Source organism: Astatotilapia calliptera, chromosome 1 (assembly GCF_900246225.1).
Source record: "Astatotilapia calliptera chromosome 1, fAstCal1.2, whole genome shotgun sequence".
Lineage (NCBI taxonomy): Eukaryota > Metazoa > Chordata > Actinopteri > Cichliformes > Cichlidae > Astatotilapia > Astatotilapia calliptera.
The window spans coordinates 21,761,956-21,786,658 of record NC_039302.1 but is presented as its reverse complement, the minus strand read 5'-3'; the positions used below and the strand labels follow the sequence as shown (position 1 = coordinate 21,786,658).

General features: G+C 41.9%; 2 protein-coding genes across 7 annotated transcripts in view; one reads left to right on the top strand and one right to left on the bottom strand.

The window, feature by feature from the left end:
- Positions 1-17,439, top strand: part of gse1b (Gse1 coiled-coil protein b) — a 166,099-nt gene extending 148,660 nt beyond the window's left edge. For all 5 annotated transcript variants that reach the window (XM_026169755.1, XM_026169792.1, XM_026169764.1 and 2 more), the window contains 14 exons: positions 2,144-2,352; positions 6,864-7,030; positions 7,276-7,470; positions 8,869-9,036; positions 9,182-9,549; positions 9,758-10,079; positions 11,418-12,061; positions 12,210-12,322; positions 12,428-12,689; positions 13,894-14,007; positions 14,216-14,578; positions 14,753-15,091; positions 16,221-16,324; positions 16,717-17,439. In XM_026169755.1, the coding sequence (XP_026025540.1) occupies positions 2,144-2,352; positions 6,864-7,030; positions 7,276-7,470; positions 8,869-9,036; positions 9,182-9,549; positions 9,758-10,079; positions 11,418-12,061; positions 12,210-12,322; positions 12,428-12,689; positions 13,894-14,007; positions 14,216-14,578; positions 14,753-15,091; positions 16,221-16,324; positions 16,717-16,857 (3,509 nt within the window). In that variant the 3' untranslated portion in view covers positions 16,858-17,439. The remainder of the gene's footprint in view (positions 1-2,143; positions 2,353-6,863; positions 7,031-7,275; positions 7,471-8,868; positions 9,037-9,181; positions 9,550-9,757; positions 10,080-11,417; positions 12,062-12,209; positions 12,323-12,427; positions 12,690-13,893; positions 14,008-14,215; positions 14,579-14,752; positions 15,092-16,220; positions 16,325-16,716) is intronic.
- Positions 270-23,736, bottom strand: gins2 (GINS complex subunit 2). Of its 2 annotated transcripts, XM_026169815.1 has the most exons (6): positions 23,510-23,736; positions 22,150-22,264; positions 21,242-21,341; positions 21,008-21,134; positions 19,981-20,097; positions 270-359 (listed from the first exon to the last, which is right to left on the bottom strand). In XM_026169815.1, exons 1-5 carry the CDS (start codon positions 23,597-23,599, stop codon positions 20,002-20,004), a joined length of 528 nt encoding a protein of 175 aa, XP_026025600.1. In that variant the 5' UTR covers positions 23,600-23,736; the 3' UTR covers positions 270-359; positions 19,981-20,001. The 2 variants fall into 2 exon arrangements, with proteins under 2 accessions (XP_026025600.1, XP_026025591.1); XM_026169806.1 differs by lacking the exon at positions 270-359 and having other exon boundaries at positions 19,462-20,097; positions 23,510-23,735.
- Between the last annotated feature and the right edge of the window lie 967 nt (positions 23,737-24,703).

The following is a 24,703-nucleotide window of genomic DNA, read 5'->3' as shown; positions in this document are numbered from 1 at the left end:
TGCATCGAGCCTGACAGATTTACGTCTGCTTGGCAAGCACTGTGTTTGACGAACAGAAGGAAAACGAAGGAGGGTGTACGAAAAGTTGGTAGGTGGGTGGTGGTTGCATGGGGTGTTGTTAGAGAGAAGGAGGGGGGAAGGATAGAGGAATAATAGCTGTTTGTGGTCTTTGTGTACGAGTGTGCGTATGCATCGCGGAAGGACGCTTAGAAGAGCACATCAATTCTGCAAGCTGTAAGAAGAGAATGAAGCCGTTTGGTAGAAGGCACTTGTCTCTTTTATTTCCTCCTCACCCTCACGCGCTTCTCTTCCTGCTCTCTTATTTAGTCTGCCCTCCTCTTCTCTGGTCTGCTCTGCCTCTACATAGAAAAGGAGGAGGAAGAGATGGGGGGGGGGGTGAGCGAAATAGATGGAGTATAGGTCTGTTGCTTAGCACCCCCAACTTCCCCCTTCCGTGCGTGTGCGCACACACACACACACACACACACACACACACACACACAGCCATTCACCTCTTCCATTCCTCCAGCCTTATTTGTTCCCCATCCTTGTGTATGCATGTTGTGAGCCTGTGATGAGTGAATAGGCTGTGACACTAGAGCTGTATTAAGTGTACCTCCGTTCCCCTGGCTGAGTGGGCTGCTATTGATTGGCCTTGTCTTGCAGGGTAGAGTAATGGCTCTCCGATGTGAGGGGGGAGGATTAGGCCACTAATTGCCATTGTGCAGACAAGATATGACTTCCCCCCCCCCCCCAGCAGCCGCCCCACCACCATCTGCACCCCTTATCTCTCTGCTTTCCTTTCTGCTACTACTTCTCGCCTCACCTCACGCTCCTTTTGCACACTCACTTTATTTTCTCTCCCCCCAAATGCTCCCCATCTTCTATCGTTTTTCACTTTCGTGTCTCACTTCATGTATCGTCAACCATCTTCTGGTCTCACATACCTTGTTTTTTTTTTTAACTCCCCCCAAAAAACCCCAACACTGCCAGCCTTACCACCACTTCCCCTCACACACAGATTTGATTTATCAGATTCTCTGATTTTCCTCTAGACATCACCTCGCTGCATTTATCGATTCGTTCCATTATTGAGTATTAGTCAGAGTTAAGTACTTAAAATCAGTCAGTGTCCTGACCACACCTACCGTAAGCTGATGCTGTCTGTTAGGTTTTGTTGCCATGGAAACCAATGGAAGAAATGGCCGCTGAGTAAAGATGTGCTTTTTTTTTTTTTTTTTTTTTTTTTTTTTTTTTTTTTTTGTTACAGGAAGCTGCCCTGAAACTGGCCTGAGGTTTCAGCTGCTTTTTATTTTAAATGTCTTTGTAATGACTTTGTAATGCAGAGACATACAGCAATACTGTCCTGTCAAAGAGAAAGAGGATGTTGGTAGAAAAGGGGAAGAAATTAAGATTAAATGGGCAAAACATGAGTATCATTTAAAACAAAAAAAAGAAAAGAAAAGGAAGACCCAACAAAGGCTGTGGCCTGCTGGTGAGGAGGTAGAGTTGAAGGGATATAGAAAAATGTGACCGTATCATAGGAAAGATTTACAACTTGAGGGAGAAAAAGCAAAATGTGTAGAAAGTAAGGCATGTGACCAGACCGTGACCCTGCGCTACAGGGTTTCCCTGAAGGGCTTTGTTAATGTGGCACAGCTACAGTGGAGCAGAGAAGCTCATTGGGCCAGCTTTTCACCACCTGCTGTGCGTGTGTGTGTGTGTGTGTGTGTGTTTATATGTATATGTGTGGCGGGGGGATTTCAGTCTTTGGCTACAAGCGCCACATACATACAGTATGGCTGTTGAAGCTGTATTCTTGTAGTGTGTGTGAATGTGTGTTCTGCATGTGAAGGCTGTGTGACTCTCACAAGGCTGCTCATCCTGATCATTGTCACTTCATAATAGGGGCCTTGGGCTATCCATCTGGCCCTCGGTGTGTATATGTGTGTGTTTACACCTGTGTGTGTGTGTGTTATCCATTGCTTTTGTAACGTTCCAAACCCTTTTTTCATTCCCTTGTGAAAGAGCTACAGAATCATGTTAATTTTACCTTTTACCAGTAGAGGAAAACTGGACTGTCATCTTATTTCTTACAGACTTTGACTGATCCTACTTTTTTTTTTTTTTTTTGTTTCTCCAGCTGCATCCTCCATCAGCAGTGAGTCACCACCAGTGTCTTCACCAGCCACCAATCACAGCTCTCCAGTCAGTACACCCAAGAGGGGTCCTCTTGGTCCTGGTCCTGTCCTGGTACCCCCAGCAGGCCACACTGTGCCAAACACTCCACCTGTAGTCACCATTGCTCCAACAAAGACCAGCAACGGCCTATGGAGAAGCGAGGGGCGCCAGGTAAATATTTCTTCAGTGTGGCCGCTTGTATATGTACATGGATAACATAGATGGCCTGTCTATAAACGTCTCATCACCCACTACCAACTAATGGATTTGTGCGTTAAACATTGCCAGCTGCCACTGGGACATCGAGGTGACAGCCTCAATGGCCCATAACATCTGTGCCCCTTCGCCCCCTCTCCAACTTGGCCCTTAGACCAGCCCAACCACAGTCCCAGGCTTGGGCCTCCTGTAACCATTCAAGCTCTCCACCGGCCTCACCCCTTTCACCTAAGCAGTCAAGTGCATCGTCTCCCTTGTCAACCTGGCACCCACTCATAGTGGGGAAGAGAGAAAGAGGGAGAGCTGCTTGCTTTGATAAGGAGTGGATTATGGATTATGGCCTTACTTTAAGCCGCCTTATCTCAGTTTAGGGCTAATAGTTCAGGCCAAGTGCACGGTTATGAACAGCACTCGGCAACATGCGGAAACTCTCTGAGCGGCTGACGGTTCCCTGGAGACAAACAGAAGGGGGATAGTGAAGAGGGAATAAGGAGGTCAGCCAGGCAGCAGTGTGTGGTAGCATTCAGACCATTGTCCTCTCTTTTGCAAACCCCTCCTGACCCCCCCCCCTCTCTAGCTATAGTTTTTATGAAATGAACCTTTTGCAGTACAGGGTCAGTTAGAGCTGCAAGGGACAGACACACAGGAAGCCCTTGTAGAGATGCCACCATTTTTGTAATTTTGTTAGCACAGAAATTTCAAAAAGGACGGACGAAAAAGAAAACCGGCAAGAATGCCCTGTTGCTCACAATTTAAAGGCAGTAATGTGAACAAGAGGTAGGGGTGACTGGCTATGGGCTCAAGGGACAGCAACAGGGTGAAGCGACACCCCGTCATTGTTAGGGTGCCGCTTCACTCAGCACTCATAACTCACACAGAGCCAGAGAATCCTTAAGGATACACACACACATCATCAAAATCTTCCTGTAAAACAAAGATGACTTTAATGGAACTTTCTGTTACTGAATCACACAAACGGTTACAAACAGAAGGAGCAGTCAAGTTCCGAGAACCCATGCAGCATGTCCGGGAAAACTTGTCTGTTGCTGTGTGTACAAATTAATGTGTTCTGCTTTCACTGCTTTAAAAGAGCATTTTAGTGTCTCTCAGGCTGAGAGATGAGTCTGTCTTTCAGAGGGGGGTAACAGGCAAGGCAGTGAAGAAGGGAGGGCTTGGTGCGTTGGCATTTTGCTTTAATGACTGCAGGAGTCTGCTCCCGCTGCTGCCTGTAATTGCTTTATAATTGGCAATTTGGATTCATGGCTCCATCTGAGAGGCGTAAACGAGCACTCTACAATGCGCGGGGTCTCCCACCCTCACTGAGGGTTACAGGGGCCTGGCTCACACAGAGGAAGATGGCTGTTAATGGATGTGTCTTTGAGTTTGAGTGCTTGTATTTGTGCACAGTAGTGTGTGTATATGACAGGCTACTGGAGAATAGTGCAGGAATAGAAGGCCATGTATTTTAGCAGGTGAAAGGTCAAAATGGGATGGCTGCTTGAATGTGTAGGTGCCTGAGTTGACTATAAGGTGCCTTTCTCATAGGATGGAAGGTTTTTCTCTTTGTTGTTCATGTTTTTTTTTTCATGGCCCTGATATATGTAGAAGCTACATGTTTTTAGGTAGGCATGCATCCGTACATTAATCCATACATGTGTACATGTATATACAGTCAAATGGATATCAAGCTCAAAATGTGTGTACATGACAGATATAGGCTGAATGCAGGTTTCCAAATTGCTTTGATCAGTTTGAATGTAAGTGGCTGAGATGGACGTTTCAAGAAAAACATATTTGTTTCAGCCATTCTTCAAAGATCCCACATCGCTCTCGAATCTTTGCGCATAGTTTTAGTAATTTTTTGGCATGCTAACTTAACCTGGCAGAGTTTACCCTTTGCCTACGAATCTCACAACACCATACATTATACCAATCCTGGTATATTAGTATTAGTTATGTTAGCATTCGTAATGCATTCTTGTTGTTGTTGTTGTTGTTGTTGTTGTTGTTGTTGTTGTGTTTCCTTCTGATGGTAGTAGTGCAATGCATACTATCAGACACTGGTAAAATAAAGGAGAATTTACATTTTAATACAAAAACACTAGTGTACACTATTATTATCATTATTTAAAATCTATTTAATGACTATCTGAAAATGTGAAAATCACGAGCATCTCTTGTTGGCATAACTGGTTGCCCTTCAGTGACAGTGAAAATGGTGAAAGGAAGAAGCTGAAACCAGTCCAGCACCAGCATTTGTTGTTTTATAGGCTTCTTTGTCTGATCGTCTTATGAGACGATTTCTGTGAAATTCATTGGAAAGGAACACTTAATTCAATTTCTGTGTTAATCTATGTCTGGGACTTGCACCAATTGACAGTTATTAAGTCATAGCCATGGTTTTAAAACCGTGATTGCCTCATGACACACAAGTTGTGTGTAATGCAGAATATCAACTACTGATCACCAGAAAAATACCAGATAGTCGTTGGTCAGGTCTTGAAAATAAATTAGAATTCATTCTCTCTCTCTGTGTGTGTGTGTGTGTGTGTGTGTGTGTGTGTGTGTGTGTGTGTGTGTGTGTGTGTGTGTGTGTGTGTGTGTGTGTGTGTGTGTTTTCTTTTATTATTGTATGCCATCAAAAAAGGTACTGGTTGTGTACTGGGGACACACAGTGAAGGAAAGGTGCAGCAACTGTCTGATTCAGACAGTTGCTGACTCTCCACACCATGTAACGAGCATGCGTAAATAAATGCCCAGTATATTCATGCAGTCACTCAAAGTGATTGGGCTGTTTTATCCTATTCCGATCGCTTGTCATCAATCAATCAATCAAGTGATAGAAATCAATTACTGTAACTGTCAATGTACGGTTTTCTTTCACAATTATTACTCACTGATAGTTCAAGCTCATGATAATGAAGAGCGGATGGGTTGAGGAAATACACACACATTGCACCTTAAAGTTAATGTGGGTTCAGAAGAGAAAGAGTTACAAGGGCTTTCGGGACAGCCACAAATCAGCAGTGTTGGTCAGCAAGGCTGTGCAAAAAGGAATGAGGTGGAGCAAAGAGCAAACAGAAACTGCATTTTCTTTCAAAGTCACTATCTGATCGAGTTTTAACATATGTGAAGTGCTTTTTCAGGTGACTGCTGGGAGCAGCGGGGAACAACCAGCTCTCCCTGTGTTCATAAGGCTTGAAAAGAATGGCGATGGCAGTGGAGGGGATTATAGAGATGGGTGCTTTGAGAGAATCAAGTGCCACACTGTTTAGCGAAGCGCAACAAATAACAAGGAGTAAACAGTAAGATTTTGTGGGGAGGGGGGGTGGGGGTTAAGAAACAGGGTTATGTGGGGAGTCTAAACATTAGAGGCATTTAATACTGGATGTTAGCGCATCAGTGTCAGTCTGGGTCAGTGGTTGTGGAACAGGATGTGGAGGTAATGGCTCACTAAATGGGATTTGTTTTATCAGAGGCAGTGGTGAGAGAGAGGGTCATACTGCTGTAAGGTCTCTCTCTAATCCCAGGGAGCCCAGAGGTTAATTTAGTGGGGCAGGAACTGCCTTCCCCTCTTGTTCACCTTCTTTATGGCTTAATCTCTTTCTTTGCTTTCTCCCCTCTTTTTCTTCTTTCTAGTTGTTCCCTTGCCAACTTCTAGTACCATTTTGCGAAACAAGAGATAAATGTTCCACCAGTCCTACGAAAACCCTCCTTACCTGTATATTCATATATAAACATCTTTCTTGTTCAACTTACAAGGGTTGTAGCGTTTTTCACTTCTCCAATTGCATTTGTAGTCAGAGGGAAACTGTAGCTTCTGAAAATGCACTCCCACTCCCACAGCAGGATGTCTTTGTAGCTCTGAAACGGTGTATGTGCCTGCTGAGTGTCTGTGTGTGTTTGTTGTGGGATTGGATAAGTGAGACCAGGCTTGCTGCCAGAGGGAGGGAGGGAGGTGAATGAGAAGGAAGAAAGAGAAACAGAGGCAGAGGGATGTTGCTTTTTGGACTTTGTTGTCTTCCCTGTAGATGTTGCTCTGCACGCACGCTGATGCGCATACACGCACTTTGCTAAGATCAAAGTTAAGATCTCTAGAAGCACGGCTGTTGTCTACCATTACCACATCCTCATCGATCATAAGGATGACATCTCTTGTTTACAATTAGAGACAAAAACAGTGAGGCTTTTTTCTTACCCCTGTCTGCCTGCTTCATCCATTTTACCAAATATCCTCCTTGGAGATTTGTTGAGCTGTCTATTTTTACAGGGAGGTGGTATGTGTGAGAAAATGTACAAAAGTGCCTGAGGTAGGAAGCAAGAGTGAGGAGGCTGCTTCACCACAAGCAGGCCTATTATTTCCCTGTTCTGTCTTCTCGTAAGATGGGTTCCATGAGCAGTGACAACCGTAACGGTCACAGGTCCTCACAAACAATGACTAAGATTCTCTCTGTATCTCTCTGCAGGCTGACGCAGGGCCTCATGGGGCCAGCAGGGAACGTCTGGGCGCAGAAGGAGCCCTCTCCCAGGAAAAGGGTGGCCCCTCAGTCCCTGCACACCTCCTGGGAAACCCCTATGCCTTTGGTCTCACTCCAGGAGCTGTCATGCAGGAGTCACGGTTTCAACCTCTTAAGTGAGTCGATCCCTGCTTTAACATTTTCTATGGATTTGCAAAGTGTACATGTTCATTCAAGGCTGTATTAAAAATACAGCAGCAACACACATGCCTTGTTGACATGGGTGCTGGGAAGCAATTTGAATTTGTATAGTTTCTTGGTAAAAAATATAATGAATTTTCACAACACCGAACACATACAAATTGAAATGACAATTTTTTTTTTTCTTGTTTTGTGCTTGTACTCCCTCTGTTACCTTCAGCCTGCCCAGACAGTTGCCTAACGCAGTGCCACCTGGTCCTGTACCAGAGGAGTATCTCCGGGGTTTTCGGCCTTATGCTACAGCCGAGGATGCCCTCCGGATGCCCTCTTTGCCCTTGGGCCTAGACCCTGCCACTGCAGCTGCCTACTACTCCCACAGCTACCTGCCCCACCCTTCAACCTTCGCTTCATACAGGTAGGCCTCTGCATTTGTTGACTTGGCATCCATTTCCTCTGAGAGTGAACTGTGCAAAACCAGCACATACAACTGAAGCAGATATTTGTTCTGCTCGTTCTGCTCAGCAGTAAATGCAGTAATGTATAAATGACCAGATTTCAAGCTCTCAGAGTTAAAATGATGTTTTTTTGTTAGTTTTTTTATGTGTGTATTTATTTAGCTAGAAGTAAGATTTTTATGAAGCGTGAAGAAGTTAAAGGGAGATGCAAAAAAGACAGGGCAACACAAATTAAAATGAAATTCCAGATAAAAGACACAGAACAGAAGCACAACAGAAGGAAGGAAGTCTGCAAACAGAAGCGAGATAAGATTGTCTGTTAAAAAGTACATTCTACTACTGAGCACTGGGGGCACTGGGAGTCTTTGCAAAAGATCAGATCAGTGTTAAATGATAGCTATATGAGTGCAGGCTGTATTTTCTGACAGGCTGTTGCTAAGAACCCTCTTAGAAAATATCTGGCTCAGCTGTATCAGAAAATGCTTAACAGGCTGATTAAAAATAGATATACGTGACTGCTCCAAAGGCTGTAGTAATATTATTTGCATACTTTAGAAGTCTTCTAATGAAAGTTAAAAATAAAATAAAATAAAATAAAATAAAAACAGCATTCTTATGTTTCTATTTTGAAGCTGTGTAAGGCCAACCAGTTAAGAGCACAACCCATTTTCCATGTCTATGCCCAAGCTAGGCTATGAGAGGAGGAGAGCAACAGCTTGGTTTTAAATTTTTTACTTCATGTCTAGAGCATCTGTGGGTTTGTGAGAAATTATTAAAGAATCCTGTTTATATATCTGGAAAAGGGTCTTGTTCTGAAATTTTTATTGATTGATTTTTTTCGGCATCCTTTTCAAAAGCAACAGCACGATTATTAACAACAACAAAAACAGTCAGAAATATAGTGTGGAATATTTGTTAGATTAATAGAATTTTTCATGGACACTGTGTATGATCATGTGCACTCTGTGTGTATGTTGAAAAGAGCCAGGCTTGCTTTGGGCGGTCTCACAGGCTGTGTGCTCCTGGTCTGTCAACCAAGCAAGATCACAGGACTGCAGCACCCATCACACACTGTGCTGTAATGGATTTAATGAGGGCTTGAGCAGCGGATGCCACACACATACACAAACACACAGCATCAACATACATCGCACTGTCTTCCTGGATGCTGTGTTGTGATTGAGGTTATCTGACAGACACTGTTACTTCCTTGGAAGATGGAAAAGCCTGTGATGTTCCTTCTTTGGAAGATGGAGGCACACAGGTTAATGAAAGTGAACACTGCACTATCACACAGGGAGACTGTCTGACTCCCTCTTTTCCTCTCTTCTCTCTCTCTCTCACTTTTTATCTCTCAGGATGGATGACCCGTTCTGCCTCTCTGCTTTGAGGTCACCTTTCTACCCACTGCCAACAGGGGGAGCTTTACCTCCTATCCACCCCTCTGCTGTTCACATGCATCTACCAGGCATCCGCTACCCTGGAGATTTCACGCACCCCTCATTGTCGGCATTGCAGTCTGACAGGTAAAAGCCTGCTTAATTGATGAGTGCTGTATACAGTCACATTTATTTATATGAGGTATATCAAAGTGGTGTGCTGTGGTCATGGGTTGTCTTCACACACATCATCTTTCCTCTTTTGTTTCTCTCTCCACTCTGTTTTTTTTAGGCTTCAGCTAGAGGATGAGCTGCGGCAACGAGAGAGGGAACGCGAACGAGAACGCGAGCGTGAAAAAGAGAGGGAACGAGAGGCTGAGAGAGAGAAGGAACGGGAGAGAGAACGAGAAAGGGAGAGGGAACGGGAAGAGGCGGAGAGGGAGAGGCAACGAGAAAGGGAAAGGGAGAGGGAGCGCGAGAGAGAACGGGAGAAGGAGAGAGAAAGAGAGAAGGAACTCGAGAGGCAGAAGGAGAGGGCACTGAGGGAAAAAGAGCTGCAGGCATCCAAGGCCATGGAGAACCACTATCTGGCTGAGCTCCATGCCATGAGAGGACAGGAGGACCGAACCAAGCCTGAAAGACTAACCCCTAATCGGGCTGGTATGTGTCCGTGCATCCTACCTAGCCTCTATTGGCTATAGTCTTTTTACCTTTAAAGTGGATATCTCTCTGATATTTCTGACTCTTCAAAGCTGTTTTATAGACCAAATAAATACACAAAATTAATTTTTGAAGTAATAGTTTCATGAATGTAATTATCTGTTATAACATAAATGTTAAATTCTTATATACCAATCTTTCTCTACAGACAAAACCAAAGAGCCCGCTCTTCCAGCTCCCAAACCAGTCCCACCAGGAATCCATCCGTCTATAGTCCAATCACATCATGGTCTAATCTCAGGCCACAGCATCTACATGGGGCCTGGCACTGCAGGAACAGGGCTTGCAGCCTCAATGATTGCTCAGAGGAAAGACGAGGAGGAGAGGTGGATGGCGCGGCAACGCAAGCTGCGTCAGGAGAAAGAAGATCGTCAGTGCCAGGTGTCTGAATTCCGCCAGCAGGTTCTGGAGCAGCACCTGGACTTGGGTCGGCCAGGTGACACTCCAGATCACAGGACGGAGTCGCACAGGTGAGACTGCACGCTTAACTTGTTTCAGTCCAGCCAATTTGTGCAAAAATGTCATACAACATAGCATGTAGTTGCAGTATTTATTTTCTCCTGTTATCTGATAGAGACGAGCAGCTTTTGGGGCAATGTGCTCACTATTTCTGGGGGTTTTTGGCTGGCTCTGCTAGTCTGATAGGGACAGTTGTGCCTGTGGTTTTGAAGTCTTGGAGGCTGGCAGGCTTTAGAAGTTTGTTTTCAGGCAGGACTGTAAAAGAGTAAGAAGCTTCACATCTACTCTATATCTGTCCACGCTCCCTTCCAGGCCTGACATGTAGAAAAATAATAGGCACTGTTTAGGCATTGTTGTAGGTTATGAAGAGGAATCCTGATGACTGCTGTTTCATGAGTTGACATGAGTAGGGGGTTCAAATAGCCAGCAAGTGGAACTGCTAAGATACACAAGGGCTAATACCTTTTTCATCCTCTCACTCTTGCATAGCATAAGCCCCAGACCTTATTTGTTACTGTGCCTCTATGTGTGTTATTGTGTTTGATTCAGAAATGAGGTTGTGGTTCATGCTGGTAGGACACACACAAGATACACACGTCTGCTATCGGTAACTTACCTACAGTATAATCGCAGAATCACAGCTGACAGGCTGCAGATTGCAGATAAGACACATTTACTCAGTGACACACACACAAACACACAGAAAAGAAAACACAAACAGGAGGCATAGATAATTTGACTGGTCATGCAGTGCCTGCTCCTGCCAGGTTTGATTTGGAATGAAGTTTGAGACAGTGTCCATCAGTCTGCCATTACCATTTCCTTTCCCCCCACTGTATCATTCTTTCCTTTACAACCTTGCTCTCCCTTTAAGGCTATTTTCTTCTACTCTCATCATTTAACGTGAGCCCTATTCTAATAATTCATTGTTCTTCTTAAGCTCTCTCTGTCAGTTCTTCTCTTCTCCAGAAACCTGTTAGGAGAACATTGCTCCGGCCTCTTCCTCAGTATACTGCTCGCTTCCTGTGTGTGCATGCCTCACTACAAGGGCCTACCAGATCAAAAACAGCTCTTTATATCTGGAGGACAGTGTGTGTGCCTTGGCCACATTCTCACTCTGCTCTGGGCTACTCTGTCTGGGCTTGATAACACTGCTTTGCACAGACACGCAGATCCACAGACATACTGACATGGATGAAAGGAAGTAGGCAGGGCATATGGGCAAATGTTGTGCGTCCCTGCATAGCATGCATGATTCAGAAACACTATTTCTCAATTTTAGAAGAGATATGGGTGTTACCCTGCATGTATAACAGATTAATAATTGCTGTTCCGTTGTATCTCTGCAGACCAATACCTAATCATCATGAACCAGGAAACAGGGAACTCAACCCTCTCTTAGGTGCCCCTCCACCTCTCATCTCCCCCAAACCTCCACAGCCACCGCGTGAACATCACCCTCCGCCTCCTACCACCCTGTGGAACCCTGCATCTCTTATAGACACAGCCTCAGAGTCGAGACGTAACCATGAGCCCTCAGGGATGGGACACTATGAGCTCAGTCGGCTGCCCCCAGGACCCTCCAGATATGAAGACGGAGCCCGAAGAAGAGACTGTGGTGCAATGGAGAAATATCCTCCTTTGAGAGGTCCCCCAGGTCTGCCTGAGCCCAGCACATACCTTGCTGATTTAGAGAAATCCGCCCATTCATTTTTGAGCCAGCAGAGGGCTTCCATGTCTCTCTCCAGCCAATATGAACTGGAGGGAAGCCTGAAAACCAATGCTGGAATAAAGAGCCTCCAGGGTCACCCAGGGTATAGTAGACATGGACAAGCAGTGGTTTCTGGGCCAGCAATGGGACTGGGACAGGTAGCCTCATTGGGCATGGTCCCAGACGCAAAGCTGATCTATGACGAGTTTCTTCAGCAGCATCGGAGGCCTGTCAGCAAGCTGGACCTGGAGGAGAAGAGGAGAAAGGAGGCCAGGGAGAAAGGTACTTACCCACATACTATGATGAGATGTATAACTTGCTTGGAAAATCAAAGATCAGTTCTTTTTTTTTTTTATAGATATAGAACTGACATCCTCATTAGAGAATTTAAAGAGCTGAGTGTCAGGGGTGACCTCTGTGTTTGCTGCAGGGTACTATTATGAGCTGGATGACTCATACGATGAGAGTGATGAAGAAGAGGTGAGAGCCCACCTCAGGAGAGTAGCAGAGCAGCCTCCACTGAAACTGGATGACTCTACAGAGGTAAAAAGATTTTCCAACACATGCGCTTTTGCATGATTGAAGAACACAGAAGCGCTCATGATGAAACATCACAGTAAGATGATTGTTTTTCTCATCTCTGTACAGAAACTGGACTTTCTGGGAGTGTTTGGCCTGACCACAATGGGCCGACGGGATGAGCTGGTGCAGCAGAAGCGAAGGAAGAGAAGGAGGATGCTCAGAGAGCACAGTCCCTCCCCACCTGCCTCACAATCAAAACGCACTCCTCCACCTCAGCTCAGCACACGTTTTACCCCTGAGGAGATGGACCGAGCGCCAGAGTTGGAGGATAAGAAGCGATTCCTCACCATGTTTAGACTGTCCCATGTGACCGTACAGCAGAGAAAAGGTAAGGCAATTTTTAGTGAGAAAGACATTAGAGCATGCTACACTTTTGATTCGCTTACTCATTTTTGCTTTAACCCTCCAGGTAGGTGTGTGTGTATATATGTGTATATATGTGTGTGTGTGTGTATATATGTGTATATATGTGTGTGTGTGTGTGTGTGTATATATATATATATATATATATATATATATATATATATATATATATATATATATATATATATATATATATTTATTTATTTATTTATTTATTTATTTATTTATTTATTTTTAATAAATGTGCATCTTTTAGTTTTGCTTTTTTATGGTTGGTGGAAGAGCTAACCTTGCCTATCAGTGCATGAGTGGCTTCCTCATTGCAAAAGGAAAGATCTCCTGTATGAAACGGGCCATGCTTGTTGCCTTCAATGAGAGAGTTTCATAAATTGGAGATACAGACTACTGTTCCCTGACACTGACAAATGTTTGAACATTATATCAAGGAATAACAGGGCACACATCTATATGCTTTGGCAATCTAGCTAGTAACTCGTACAGCACAGAACTGCCCCAGTGCCTTTAACGCACCATACCAAACACCTCCATCAATTATTCATATCTTTTCTCTTTGACATCTCATTTCAGCAGTGTGAAGAAGAAGACTGATTGCATGCTCATTTAGCTAATAGAGAGTACTAGTCATTTTCAGTTCATCCTACATCTCATTAATGCTTTACTTCCATTACCTTCTCTCGAGGTAGCTTGCTGACTTAAGCCTCAAAGGAAATAAGGGGTTGAAGTGATCTTGTCAGTGCCATATACCTATATTAAATGCATCGTATTGAACATATTTTTAACATAACATATATATTTAACAATGCATTCCAAAAATTGACTTATGTCAGGGTTCTCTTTACACGGCCAAAATGTGCCTAAATTTCAAAAATAGACACCCATGCACTGACTGAATTGGGAGGGGCGGCAGTAGGCTTACAATGATCTTAGTCTAATACTCTTCATTTATTCTTCATTTACTGTTTCCTAATCACAGATGACATGCCTCCCACACTGTCAGGCCACCTCCTTTTACACACACACACACATCGCACTTGGCAAAATGAGTGCTACTGAGTGAAATTGGAAATAAGACTAGGACTGATGCAAAATGTGTTTTTTTTATTTTTTTATTTCTTTATTTCTTTATTTTATTTTTTTTCCTGTTTTAGATAATGAAAGGGTAGTGGAGCTGCTACAGGCAATTAAAGAAAAGACTGTGACCTTGGATACCATCAGACATGCTCCACATCCACTGTGTAAAAGTCCTCCAACTCAGATCTCTAGTAAGTTACGTGCTAATGAACATAAACACACACAACTTGTCATCCCTGAAGTAATGTTAAAGTGGTGCTAATCTGTGTAATGCAAATGAAGAGGGGTTATAATTGGGGCCGTGAATGTGAAGATGTAAAGTAACAACAGTTTCTCATTGCATTGTAATATTGTGGATCTTGACCTCATCAGCACAAACATATGTTTAAATGATTGCAGATCCTGCATTCTCCCAGCCTCCCTCTGAACCAGAGGAGCACCACAGTGTCAGACCACGCAGCCCCTCCTCACATTGCCCAACATCCCCCAATGGGCATCCAAAACCCCTTGGGGACACATTAAGACCAAAGGCACCCCCTTCTCCAGCTGTCTACCCAGACAAGGCCCGGGGGCCCAGTGAGGGACCGATCTCAAAGAGGAGCTCCAGCCTGCTTAACAGCTTGAGGCCCCCACTCCCCCTGCAGGCTAAAGAAGGTCATCACAGCATCAATGGACGCATACAACCACGGGACTTCGCCCCAGAGGAATTTGCCCAGCAGTTCCACGAATCTGTGCTACAGTCCACTCTGCAGAAACATAAAGGTAAACAGCTCAAAATAAGGTCTAATAGGCATCTTTGGAAAGGTGAATACATGGAGCGCAGGCCAACATAACTTTTGGAGAGACTATCAAATATGAAGAAATGATGGAAAATATCCCTATGTGTAAAATATGAAATGTAACATCTCTTTCTTCTCCTCAACATTTGTCCATTAGGTGGAGCCGCAGGGGTGTCAGAGTCATCCCACCTCCAGGAGTCCTCTGTTCACTACAACATTCCCGAGCTTCAGGGCCCTCCTGGCCGACCACCACAGCCACATTCACAGTCCCACTCAACTCCACAGTCATTTCCACATCCACTTTTGCACTCTCACCCTCAGCCCAACGGGCAGCACCTCTCGATGCCTCAGCACAGGGAGGCATCGGGGATGAGGGAGGACATGTCTGGTCCAGAGGACTCTGAAGAGGAAGACGAGGAGGAGGAAGAAGAGGCTTCAGTTTTCAAGTGGCAGGGGATTGAATCTATATTTGAAGCTTATCAGGAATATGTGGAAGGTAAGTAGCTGAGGTGCCTGTGTATTACATGGACTGATATTAGATCACTTTACATACATAAACAGCTTTAACAGTCCCTCTGTTATTATCACTGTATAATTTTATGAGGGATTAGAGGTTTTCTTTATTCTTTGGAATATATACTGAGATTACTGATTGTGCACAAATACATATTATTTTGCATATGTCATTGATTTATCCCCTAAATCAGAATTACTTGTTTTAGATCCAACTATACATTTTTTCCATCATTGAGCATGATCTACAAATATGCAAATTGACCCCGCCTTCACCTTTTAGCTCTTTGCCTGCAGCGAGGCCCTACTTTCCTATTCACTCCTGTGAACCCCACTCAACTACGCATTCTCCTGCTAGATGTAAAGAGGCACAGTGCTAATATTCAGTGAAGAAAAAGAAAAACACAGTGCTTAAACTTGTAAATCTGAATGTGTGGAGCACTTTGTTCCAGCAGGTCATGAAAAAAAGTCACAAAAAGCTTAAAAACACCCACAATACATTGGGTAATCAATCGCATATATCAAAAATAAAACACTGAAAGTAAGGTAACTAACTGTAGTCAACATCTGTAGTTTCTATAAATAAATTATGTCATATAAATACATTTCTGGATGGAAAAACTACAGTAGAAATAAAGAATATTAAAGGCAACCACACATTTCTGGTTTATTACCACTGCACATGCCTGGGAAAAGTAAATAAAACAGGTAATAATAATGAAATAATGATTTATGAAGTTTGAAAGAGTTGTCACATTATTTCTGTAATGTTCTGTGTTTTCGTGTCACTTCCTTATGAGTATAATGTATATCCTATTTTAAGTTGTTGTAGCATTCTGTCACCACTAGAGGGTAGTAGTCATTGTTCATTTTACACAATTCAATTTGTATTTAGTATTTGTACAAGAAAATTAGTGAAAAATGGTTGAGTTGATCTCTAATTACTCCCAGTCTCACATTCACAGCCTGCCACTAGTGTATTTTAAGACCTTTAACAATGAAGGCAGGAGCCTGAAGACATTTGCAGCAGATTATCCTGCATCTATTTAGATGGTCCAAATTCTGCTAATCCTGTTTTTCTTCATTTTCTCTTATTCCCTTTTCTGATCCAGAGCAAACTTTGGAGCGACAAGTACTGCAGAGCCAGTGTCGAAGACTAGAAGCTCAGAACTACAACCTTAGTCTAACTGCTGAGCAGCTGTCTCATACCATGGGGGTAAGACAAGCATACGGAGCCACTTAAGCTGAGGCCAGGAAGTCAAAATATTTACTACATAACTGCAAGTGACTTAGCAGCGGCGCTCTGCTAAGAAATTATGAGCATGTATAATAGGAGTGGGTGCACAACTTTACTTATTTTCGTAGATCAGTGGTTTCATAAATAGCAGAGCAAAGTAAAAACTTATACTTTACACTATTGGCCTCTTCTGATTAATCACTGGAATCCAGACAGCTTTTCTTTATTACACTCATATCATTGCTTTTCTGTTTTTCACTTATCTTTGTAAATATTGTTATATATAGCACAGGTTTGCCTTCTCATGAAGATCACTGTGAATTAAAATATATATATATTCTTATATATTTTTAATGTCCTTGGTTACCTAGGAGCTGATGTCCCAAAGACAGAAGCTGGCAGTGGAAAGAGAGAAGCTACAAGCAGAAATGGAACACTTCAGGAAGTGTTTGACGCTGCCACAGACACACTGGCCAAGAGCCGGCCATTATAAAGGTTACCCTCCGAGGTGACCATGACGCTGATTTTGATAGCCCTTGGGCCCCAGCCTCCTCCCCTTTCAGACTGACTCCCAGAGTTTATTTTTAATGGCCTGGTCCTCATAGCTCCATGGAGGATAATACGGCTGGCTAGATACGATGAATGAATGAATGGAGTGAATGGATGGATAGATAGATAGGTGAATGCAGAGGAGACCGGACCATTCAGTGAAGTACAGGCAGTCTTTGGATTATGGGTCAACAGGGACTGCACCACAAGCCACTAATGTGTGCCAATGTAGCCAACTCCAAGATCAGTGAGTGTATGGGGCAGAAAAACCTGAAGATCAACATGACACCTGCTTTTCATTCTTCAGTCCCTGCTGCGCTATTGTTCAGTCCCTGCATCCCTCACCGCCACAGCTACACAGACAATCCTGCCAATGAGGGAGCAGCTACCCCCAGAGGGGGGTGTCGTTACAAGACTTGAAAGCTCCAAATCTCCAAATGAAGACCTTTGGTCATTTGGGACTGATTTCTTTTCTTTTTTCCTTTTATTTTGTGGCCACATGAGCTTTTGAACTGGAAATGCACTTAATAAAAGCTGAAGAACTACCTGGTGGTACTGTGTTACAACAAAGAACTGTTCAAATTAGGGAAGAACTTAGAAAATGCACATTTTTGGAAAGAATTAAGTAAATGTTTTATTTCGAAATAGAAAATTTCAAAATAAGAATTTTAAAAGGTGCTTAAGCCTTGTATTGTATATAATATGAAGACTTAAAAAGAATTTTGTATGTTTTTATTACTTTAATCATTGTTCTTTTAAAAGAAAAAGCCTGCCATTTTATATGTTTATGCTTTTTGGGTTGAAAAAAAAGAAAGCCTTGCTTTTAGTGTTTGTACTGCTGCTGGCTAGAACAGCTTGTTTTGAGACATTTAGCAGAGTGAGAGGAAGCAGGATGCATTCCTCTTATTCTGTCCTGGCACTGCGCAGCTGAGACCCCAGCCACAGCCACCTTATCTGGCCTCTGAGCTCAGCAAAGCTTACTTAGAGGTCCTGAGATGTGGCTCATGCCCTCCACTCCCCCTTCATTCACAGCAGTGTGTCTCTGTTTTAATGCCCATTTCATCAGCTCCTCCCAGTCAGCTTTACTGTTGCTGGCATGACCAGTTAAGTACTCATGCAGAAACCAGATCCACAGCCACTTTTTTTTTTTTTTTTTTTTTTTAAACTTGATTTTCTTGATTATTGTAAGACATTTTCTTACACAGCCAGCAGATAAATCTTGCTTTATCCTGTTTTTGGACCTTCACTTTACTTTGTATGACGCATAGCATTGAACTCAAACACACGATATGACGGTTTGCGGTATGCCTTACAAGATCAAGCCCCTGTCAGCAGCCATGAGACGAAATGGTGCCAAAATAATGATAAAACTATAGCATAGTAAATTATTAGTTGCAGTTGGGTAGCCAAACATACAAACCAGAATGGCCATCTTATACTGCTGAATATGTTTGACATAACATCATCTACTCTTTGCATTTCTCTATTTTTAGGACGCTCTCCACCCACACAAAGTTGCCAAGATGTCCTAGAAACCAGGCAGGACGCTTAACTGAGCAGCTCCTGGTACATTTAAAATCAGAAAGGTTTGCTTTACCTTGGATATCTGTTTACAACCTCCATCTGCCCCCCATCTTCCTAATGAGATTTGGCTCGTATTACAGTGACTTTCTACCCTGTAATTCATCTTGTCTCCACCTTATGGTTCTATGTGCACTTGGAGACCTCAGACACAGTGAAATGAGGTGTCTAGGTCATCGTTTGACTTGTGTGGTGGTGGGATGTTTGATGTGAGTGGGTTAAGGATTTCAGTATTTGCAAATAAAAACTTTAAAAATGTACCAATATTTAATTTATTTTTTAAAAAAAGTACTGAAGCACAACTTACCCCCTTACATACACTTTTTTACAAGTGCCTCAAGAATTTGGGAGCATGTGAATGAGTTTCCGTCTACAGGACAGACATTACATGACATAACATCAGTGATCAGGGACTTTGCATATTACATCCAAGTGTCTACTGTATGTCATACCTTTCAAATATGTACAAGTCAACAAAAGATACCAAGTTTCTTTCATCCAAATGAGTCACAAGACAATTTTTTTTATATATAAATGACACGTAAGCCAGTTTAGAGGAATACAGAGTGTAGTCAGATTTTTTTTTTTTTTTTTACAAAGAAGAAAGCCAACAGCGTAATCTATCTGTAAGTGAAGGAGCATGCATGCTGAGGTAAGCTGCCATTGAGCTGGGGAGGAAGGTGCAGTGTGGTAAGCCTCTCTTGCTCAGCCTCCCCGTGTCTCCAACCCACGCACGCTCATGCAATAGCCCCATTACTCAGTGGAGGATGTCTAGATGCTGTGAAATCCTGTTTTTAAAATGTACTTGTTTGAATTCATTGTAATGTAATATATTCTTTGTTGAATGTAGTAATTAGGTATTTATGAATATATGGCTGTGATTTCAGACAAAAAAGAAAATAAAATATTTCAAAAATGTTAAATATCAACCTTTGTCTCTTTGTGGGTTCTGGTTTAACAGCTGGACATTTTGCTCTGGAGATTAGGAAACGGATTCATTTTCGGTGCAATCCTGAGAACAATATCAACCAATATTATCCATCTTTAGAATAAAATGCAACAAGAGTTGAGTGGAATTCCTTTTAATGTGGGTTTTTCCCCCACCTACGTACATTTTAGGAAGGAATTGTTTAGTTTACCAATGTTTGACAGAAACCACATTCATTCTAGTAAACCAGAAAACATCTTTTTTAATCACTAACACAACAAGATCAAAAATCACAATAAGACTGATTAAAAATTGTGAGGAAAAAAAGTATACATGTATATACTCTGTTTACATGCACATACATACATTTTGAAACCTAATGACAACATTAACAAATGATACACTAACTGCAAACAGCAGATTCACACAAATCAGACCGGAGAGCAACATGATAACTTAAATAGTTGAGTAAATCTCTTCACTTTTCCAGAAAACTGTCTTTAATGTTAGGTTTAACCCCAGTCTTGCTAAATCCAACCCTTTTTAGCAAGCCTTGTGTGTGTTCAAGCTTTTTTACCAGTAGTCCATGAACTGCCCTTCACTGCAAGTTGGACCGTAGCTTGTACATACAGTTGAGAGTATCAAGAAGAAACGCTCGTATGGTGTTGATCTCCATCAGAGTAAGGTTGTCCAGCTGTGGACAGAAAGAGGAATTAGGTATATTCAAAGATTTAAAATAACACTGTTACTCTGTGACACAGTAGGTAACTCAATGATAAACAGGTGAAAGTTCATTGTGACTTTCACTGTTGATATGCGGTATGGTATTGTCAGCAATTGCAACATAACCAATGAATCTTTTATTACTGGGTTTTTTTTATGTTGATTTGCTTTAATACCATAGACTGTATAGAAAAGATGGGCACTTTCTCAACTGACATCACCCATTGATTTGTGAAGTCCCTATGAGAAGCCTCAAGCCAAATGTTTTCACCGTTGCCGTCTTAATAATGACGAAACCGGACATGAAAAGCTACTACAGACTACAAGTCTGCCTGCAGAGAGCGTCTGTCTTCAGATGTGGGCAGTCCTTTCTGTTGAATCAAAATAGCCATCATGCTGTTCCTATAAGGCTTAAAACTTGGGTTTGAGACCATAAACACGTCAGTAAAGTGTTTCATGAGGTCATAGGGAGCCAAAAGGTTTTTCTTCTATACTGTCAGCCCTCAACCACATGAATCACCCCCTGCAGGTCATCAGAAAGAATGCAAGTGTAAGACATTTCCACATTAGCTTTACTTTTAAGACAGTGTGAGGAAAACACCTAAAGTGGGAGTGTAGCTGTTAAGAAAACACATTATGGAACACTTAAATCAGATTCTACATTACCTATAGATAACATTTACTGAATGCTTATATACAGCCAATTAAATTGGGGGAACTTAAGGTGATGCCACTTTTTCTAAAGGATCTCAATATGCAATGGGTCCACAACTTGAAGGGATAATGAATAAATGTCACACTGTCCTTTTATGTGGAACTGGTAATTCTGTTATTATGCTGGGTGTTATTATACTAAACACCCTACATGTGATCAGTTTTACCTTGGCATAAGCTTCCTGCTGACTGATGAAACTGTCAGCAGACAAGCGGAGCTTGGCAATGCGAGTATCCCAGATGTCTTTGACCAGTGTACGGATCTCATCTGCTTTAGGAATGTTGTCAGACGCGCTGCAGAAACACAGAAACCTCTTTTAAGGGGAGGGGGCACATACACCAAGCACACAACAGTACTGAGGGCTGTATTTCTGTGGATTACTTAATTGTATATGACTCACTGGTTTAGTAGCAGCTTGGTAAGCTCCATGTAGTAAGGACTAGGAACAGGTGTAAACATATCCTCTTTTCTCTCAAGGTCTCGCATCTCCTCCAGTTTCTCTGCACAGTGAAGGAAAATGTCAACAGCAGCAAACTGCAGCGACACACAAAAATGCTGAAAGATTTTCAAGATTCCTCTTTTCTGCTGACTTTTGTAGGAGAAGTAAAACAGAAATTCCAAATAAAACCACCAATGAATTTATTCTTTTCAGCATTTTCCATATGGAAAAGAAATATTAAAAACTTATATGTGATTACTCATGAAAGTGGCCACTTTCACGAGTAAATCATATAAGGCTTACATGATTTACTCATGAAAGTGGCCACTTTCTCATTACTTTCATACATTGTTTTAGTAAGTATCCAAAACATACAAGTTTCATTATATAATTTTTCAAGGGATCTTATATCTGTTTTCACTCTTATATGCTTTTCATACAAGTTTCACACAAGACAGATACAAACTTTATAAGATTTATATTTATCTTTTCCATATGGGTTCTTACAGCATACAGACCAACAACGACATACACATATTTTACACATTTTGCATTTGTAATGAACACAAAATCTGAATTATTTGCCTCTTACAACTAAGGAAACAATCTTACTGCATTTCTTGTGCCCATTTTTGTTTTACTTATCTAATGCAAATTTGGAAAAATAGTTTAGCACTACTTACATGTCAAAGTTATGGCAAGGCAGGTCTAGGCTTAACATGGCATGCCAGTAATGATTACATATGTCATAATGTGAAGGAAAAAATACTGAAAGACCCTCATCTGAAACATTTTTAAGTAATCCTCTCAGTTCATGCCTGGAAACAAACGCCTGCAAAGACCGCATCAGGAAAAACTTTGAACTTTACCAACATCCATCCACTCAGGAGGAATAATTCTACACTTCTGTCTCTGTTTTAGGTTTAGAGCCAGCCACACGGGAACATCAATAGGTAGTCCAGGGTTGAAGGGACCCAGATCTCCCTGAGAACACAAATACACATATTTTATCGTGCAGCACAATGCATTCCCCACTTCAGTGAAGTTGGAAAGATACGCATTTGCACTTTCATGATTAATAAAAAACATTGCTAGAAGATAAACAATGTCTCTTTCTAACAGCAGCAACTACAAGTTACAGTCTGATTTACATCAAACGAGCCATCCTGAGAGCTTGATGAATAACACAGGCTCTCTTGTGCAGCCAGCTATGTAAAAAAATACCAAAAAATATTCCATGACTTTAGTAAGTAAAGAAAGTAAGTAAAAGTTTATTTATATAGCACCTTTCAAGATAAAATCACAAAGTGCTTCGCAGAAGTTGAAACATAAAAACAAAAATCAACCAAAAGCAAGTTTAAAAAGATGAGTTTTTAGCTGTTTTTTATTTATTTATTTATTTCAAAAACCACTGAGTCCGCAGATCTCAAGCTCAAAGGGAGCTTGAGACAGTACAGTGTACTGTCATTAAATTCACATCATGCTGCGGGGGGATCTTGTTAGCTGTTATTTATTTTTAAAATTTAAAAAGAAAAAAAAGGGGGTTTGGAAAATGGAAAACACCATGACAGTGTATGAGATTTTAGAGAATTATTGAACAATAATTCTCTAAAATCTCATACACTCTCATGGTGGCTCCAAAAATCGCGCATTCATGTGTTGACTGTCAAGTCTGCTTTGTTTATATAACAGATTAGACCCAAAGTGTTTTACAGACAGGCACAGTTACATTGCAAGTTTCCCAAAAAAGAAAATAATCCAAATCAAACAAAATACATAAAGCTGAAAAGTGTGTTTTATTGCAGTGCTGAGCCTGTATTTACTTGATCAATAATAAAAACTGCAGTATAATATAGCAATAATAGTTCGGGGTACTTTTTGAAAGGCCAAAGATACGGTACCGAATATTATTGGAGCTTCAATTTTTTCGAAATATATTTAGACAGATTTTATTTTAGCTGGAGCGACTTATATTTATGTAAATGGTTCGTTAAAGTCTGGAGTTTGAGAGATGAGGCTTTTTTTGTGCGTGTTTTAATCAGTCACTGAGTGAAGTGATCCACTCAAACAGAAACATCTTTACATACATACCTCCAGCTTTAAACTGAGTGTGTCGTGATATAATACAAGGTTTTAGCCCAAGGTTTAGCTAATATTGCTACAGTAACTGTCAACGTCTCAGTATCTGGTCAAAAACCAGCTACTTAAATACAGACACAACTGACTTACCCCGATTAAAAAGACTTTATCTAGGCTGAAATTTGGTATTATCTTCACCATCTCTTTCTCCGCAAGGAACTCGACCTCCGAAGCATCCATATCTGTTTGGTTTTTGTGTGTGTTCAAAAACTTCCGTCCCACTCGAACTGCACTACAAACCGTTCCCGCGCTGAAGGCAGCATTAACCGACAATGAAGTCAAGCAAAAGACAACTACGTCATCAACAGGAAGCGCAGTATCGCAAAAGTGAACATTATTGTGTGCCGTATTACGGCACGTCACATTTTTATTTTTCTGTATAATTTCTCGAATCTCGGTGTTAATTGCATTTTTAAAATTGTTAATTTACGTGTGAGGTGCGGGCCTGGCCGTGACGAAGCTGACCATACCTTAAATTTTAATTTAGCATTGTCTGGCCCGGAAGAAGGAAGTGGGCCATGTGAGTGACAACAGTTGCAACTAAACTCCACCAGATGGCAGCATTCACCAGGCAATAACAAGAAAGGTGGCAGTGACCTTTTACATGTGAGAACAAAGTTAGATGTTTTTGTCAGTGACTGGGTCTGAACCCATTAGAATCGTGGGTGAGGAGGCTGAATCAGTGGACAGCTAACAACAGATACTTGGTGTTCAGTGACAGACTGTACTGAAGAACCTACAGCGATGCTGTGTACAAGAAGGGGATCAACTGATTACTTTCTGAGGAAGTCCAGATCCTTCAGTGTGTTCAGCAAGATGTTGAAGAACTTCTGCCGGTCTGTGCCAGCATCCAGGCCAGCGATGACGTTAAGATCATCAGTTCATCTGGAGGCATTTGGGTCAGTGAGAGACAGGAGGTCACTGAATATCATGGACAACCCGTCACACCTGCTCCTTTCTACACTACGGAGCTCATTCTCCCTCAGACTTATTCAACCTTGTTGCCATAAAGAACCATTCTTGCATTACCACTCTGCAGAATTCTGTTTTACATAACCTCAGTCTTATTATGTTTTCTATTTCATTCATTTTTTATCACAGTTTTACATGCAATTTTTCACTGCCTCATATTTTACGGCCTTTGGTGTTTTCCTGTAGTTATTTTTAAAAAATGTTTCTGTTGTCTGTTATACTGTTTTTATTTTTATTCCTTCTGATGCTGAAGTAATTTGCCTTTCGGGATCAATAACCCCATCCAAAGGATTCTTCCTGGTTGTACAAACG

What these genes read in the sequence shown, in the direction of transcription:
- gins2 (XM_026169815.1), bottom strand. Translation starts at nt 23,599, where the DNA reads ATGGATGCTTCGGAGGTCGAGTTCCTTGCGGAGAAAGAGATGGTGAAG. An exon ending in TCCTGAGTGGATGGATGTTG is followed by an intron (nt 21,342 to 22,149) that starts GTAAAGTTCAAA and finishes TTCACTGTGCAG; the next exon opens with AGAAACTGGAGGAGATGCGA. An exon ending in AGCAGGAAGCTTATGCCAAG is followed by an intron (nt 20,098 to 21,007) that starts GTAAAACTGATC and finishes TTCTGTCCACAG; the next exon opens with CTGGACAACCTTACTCTGAT.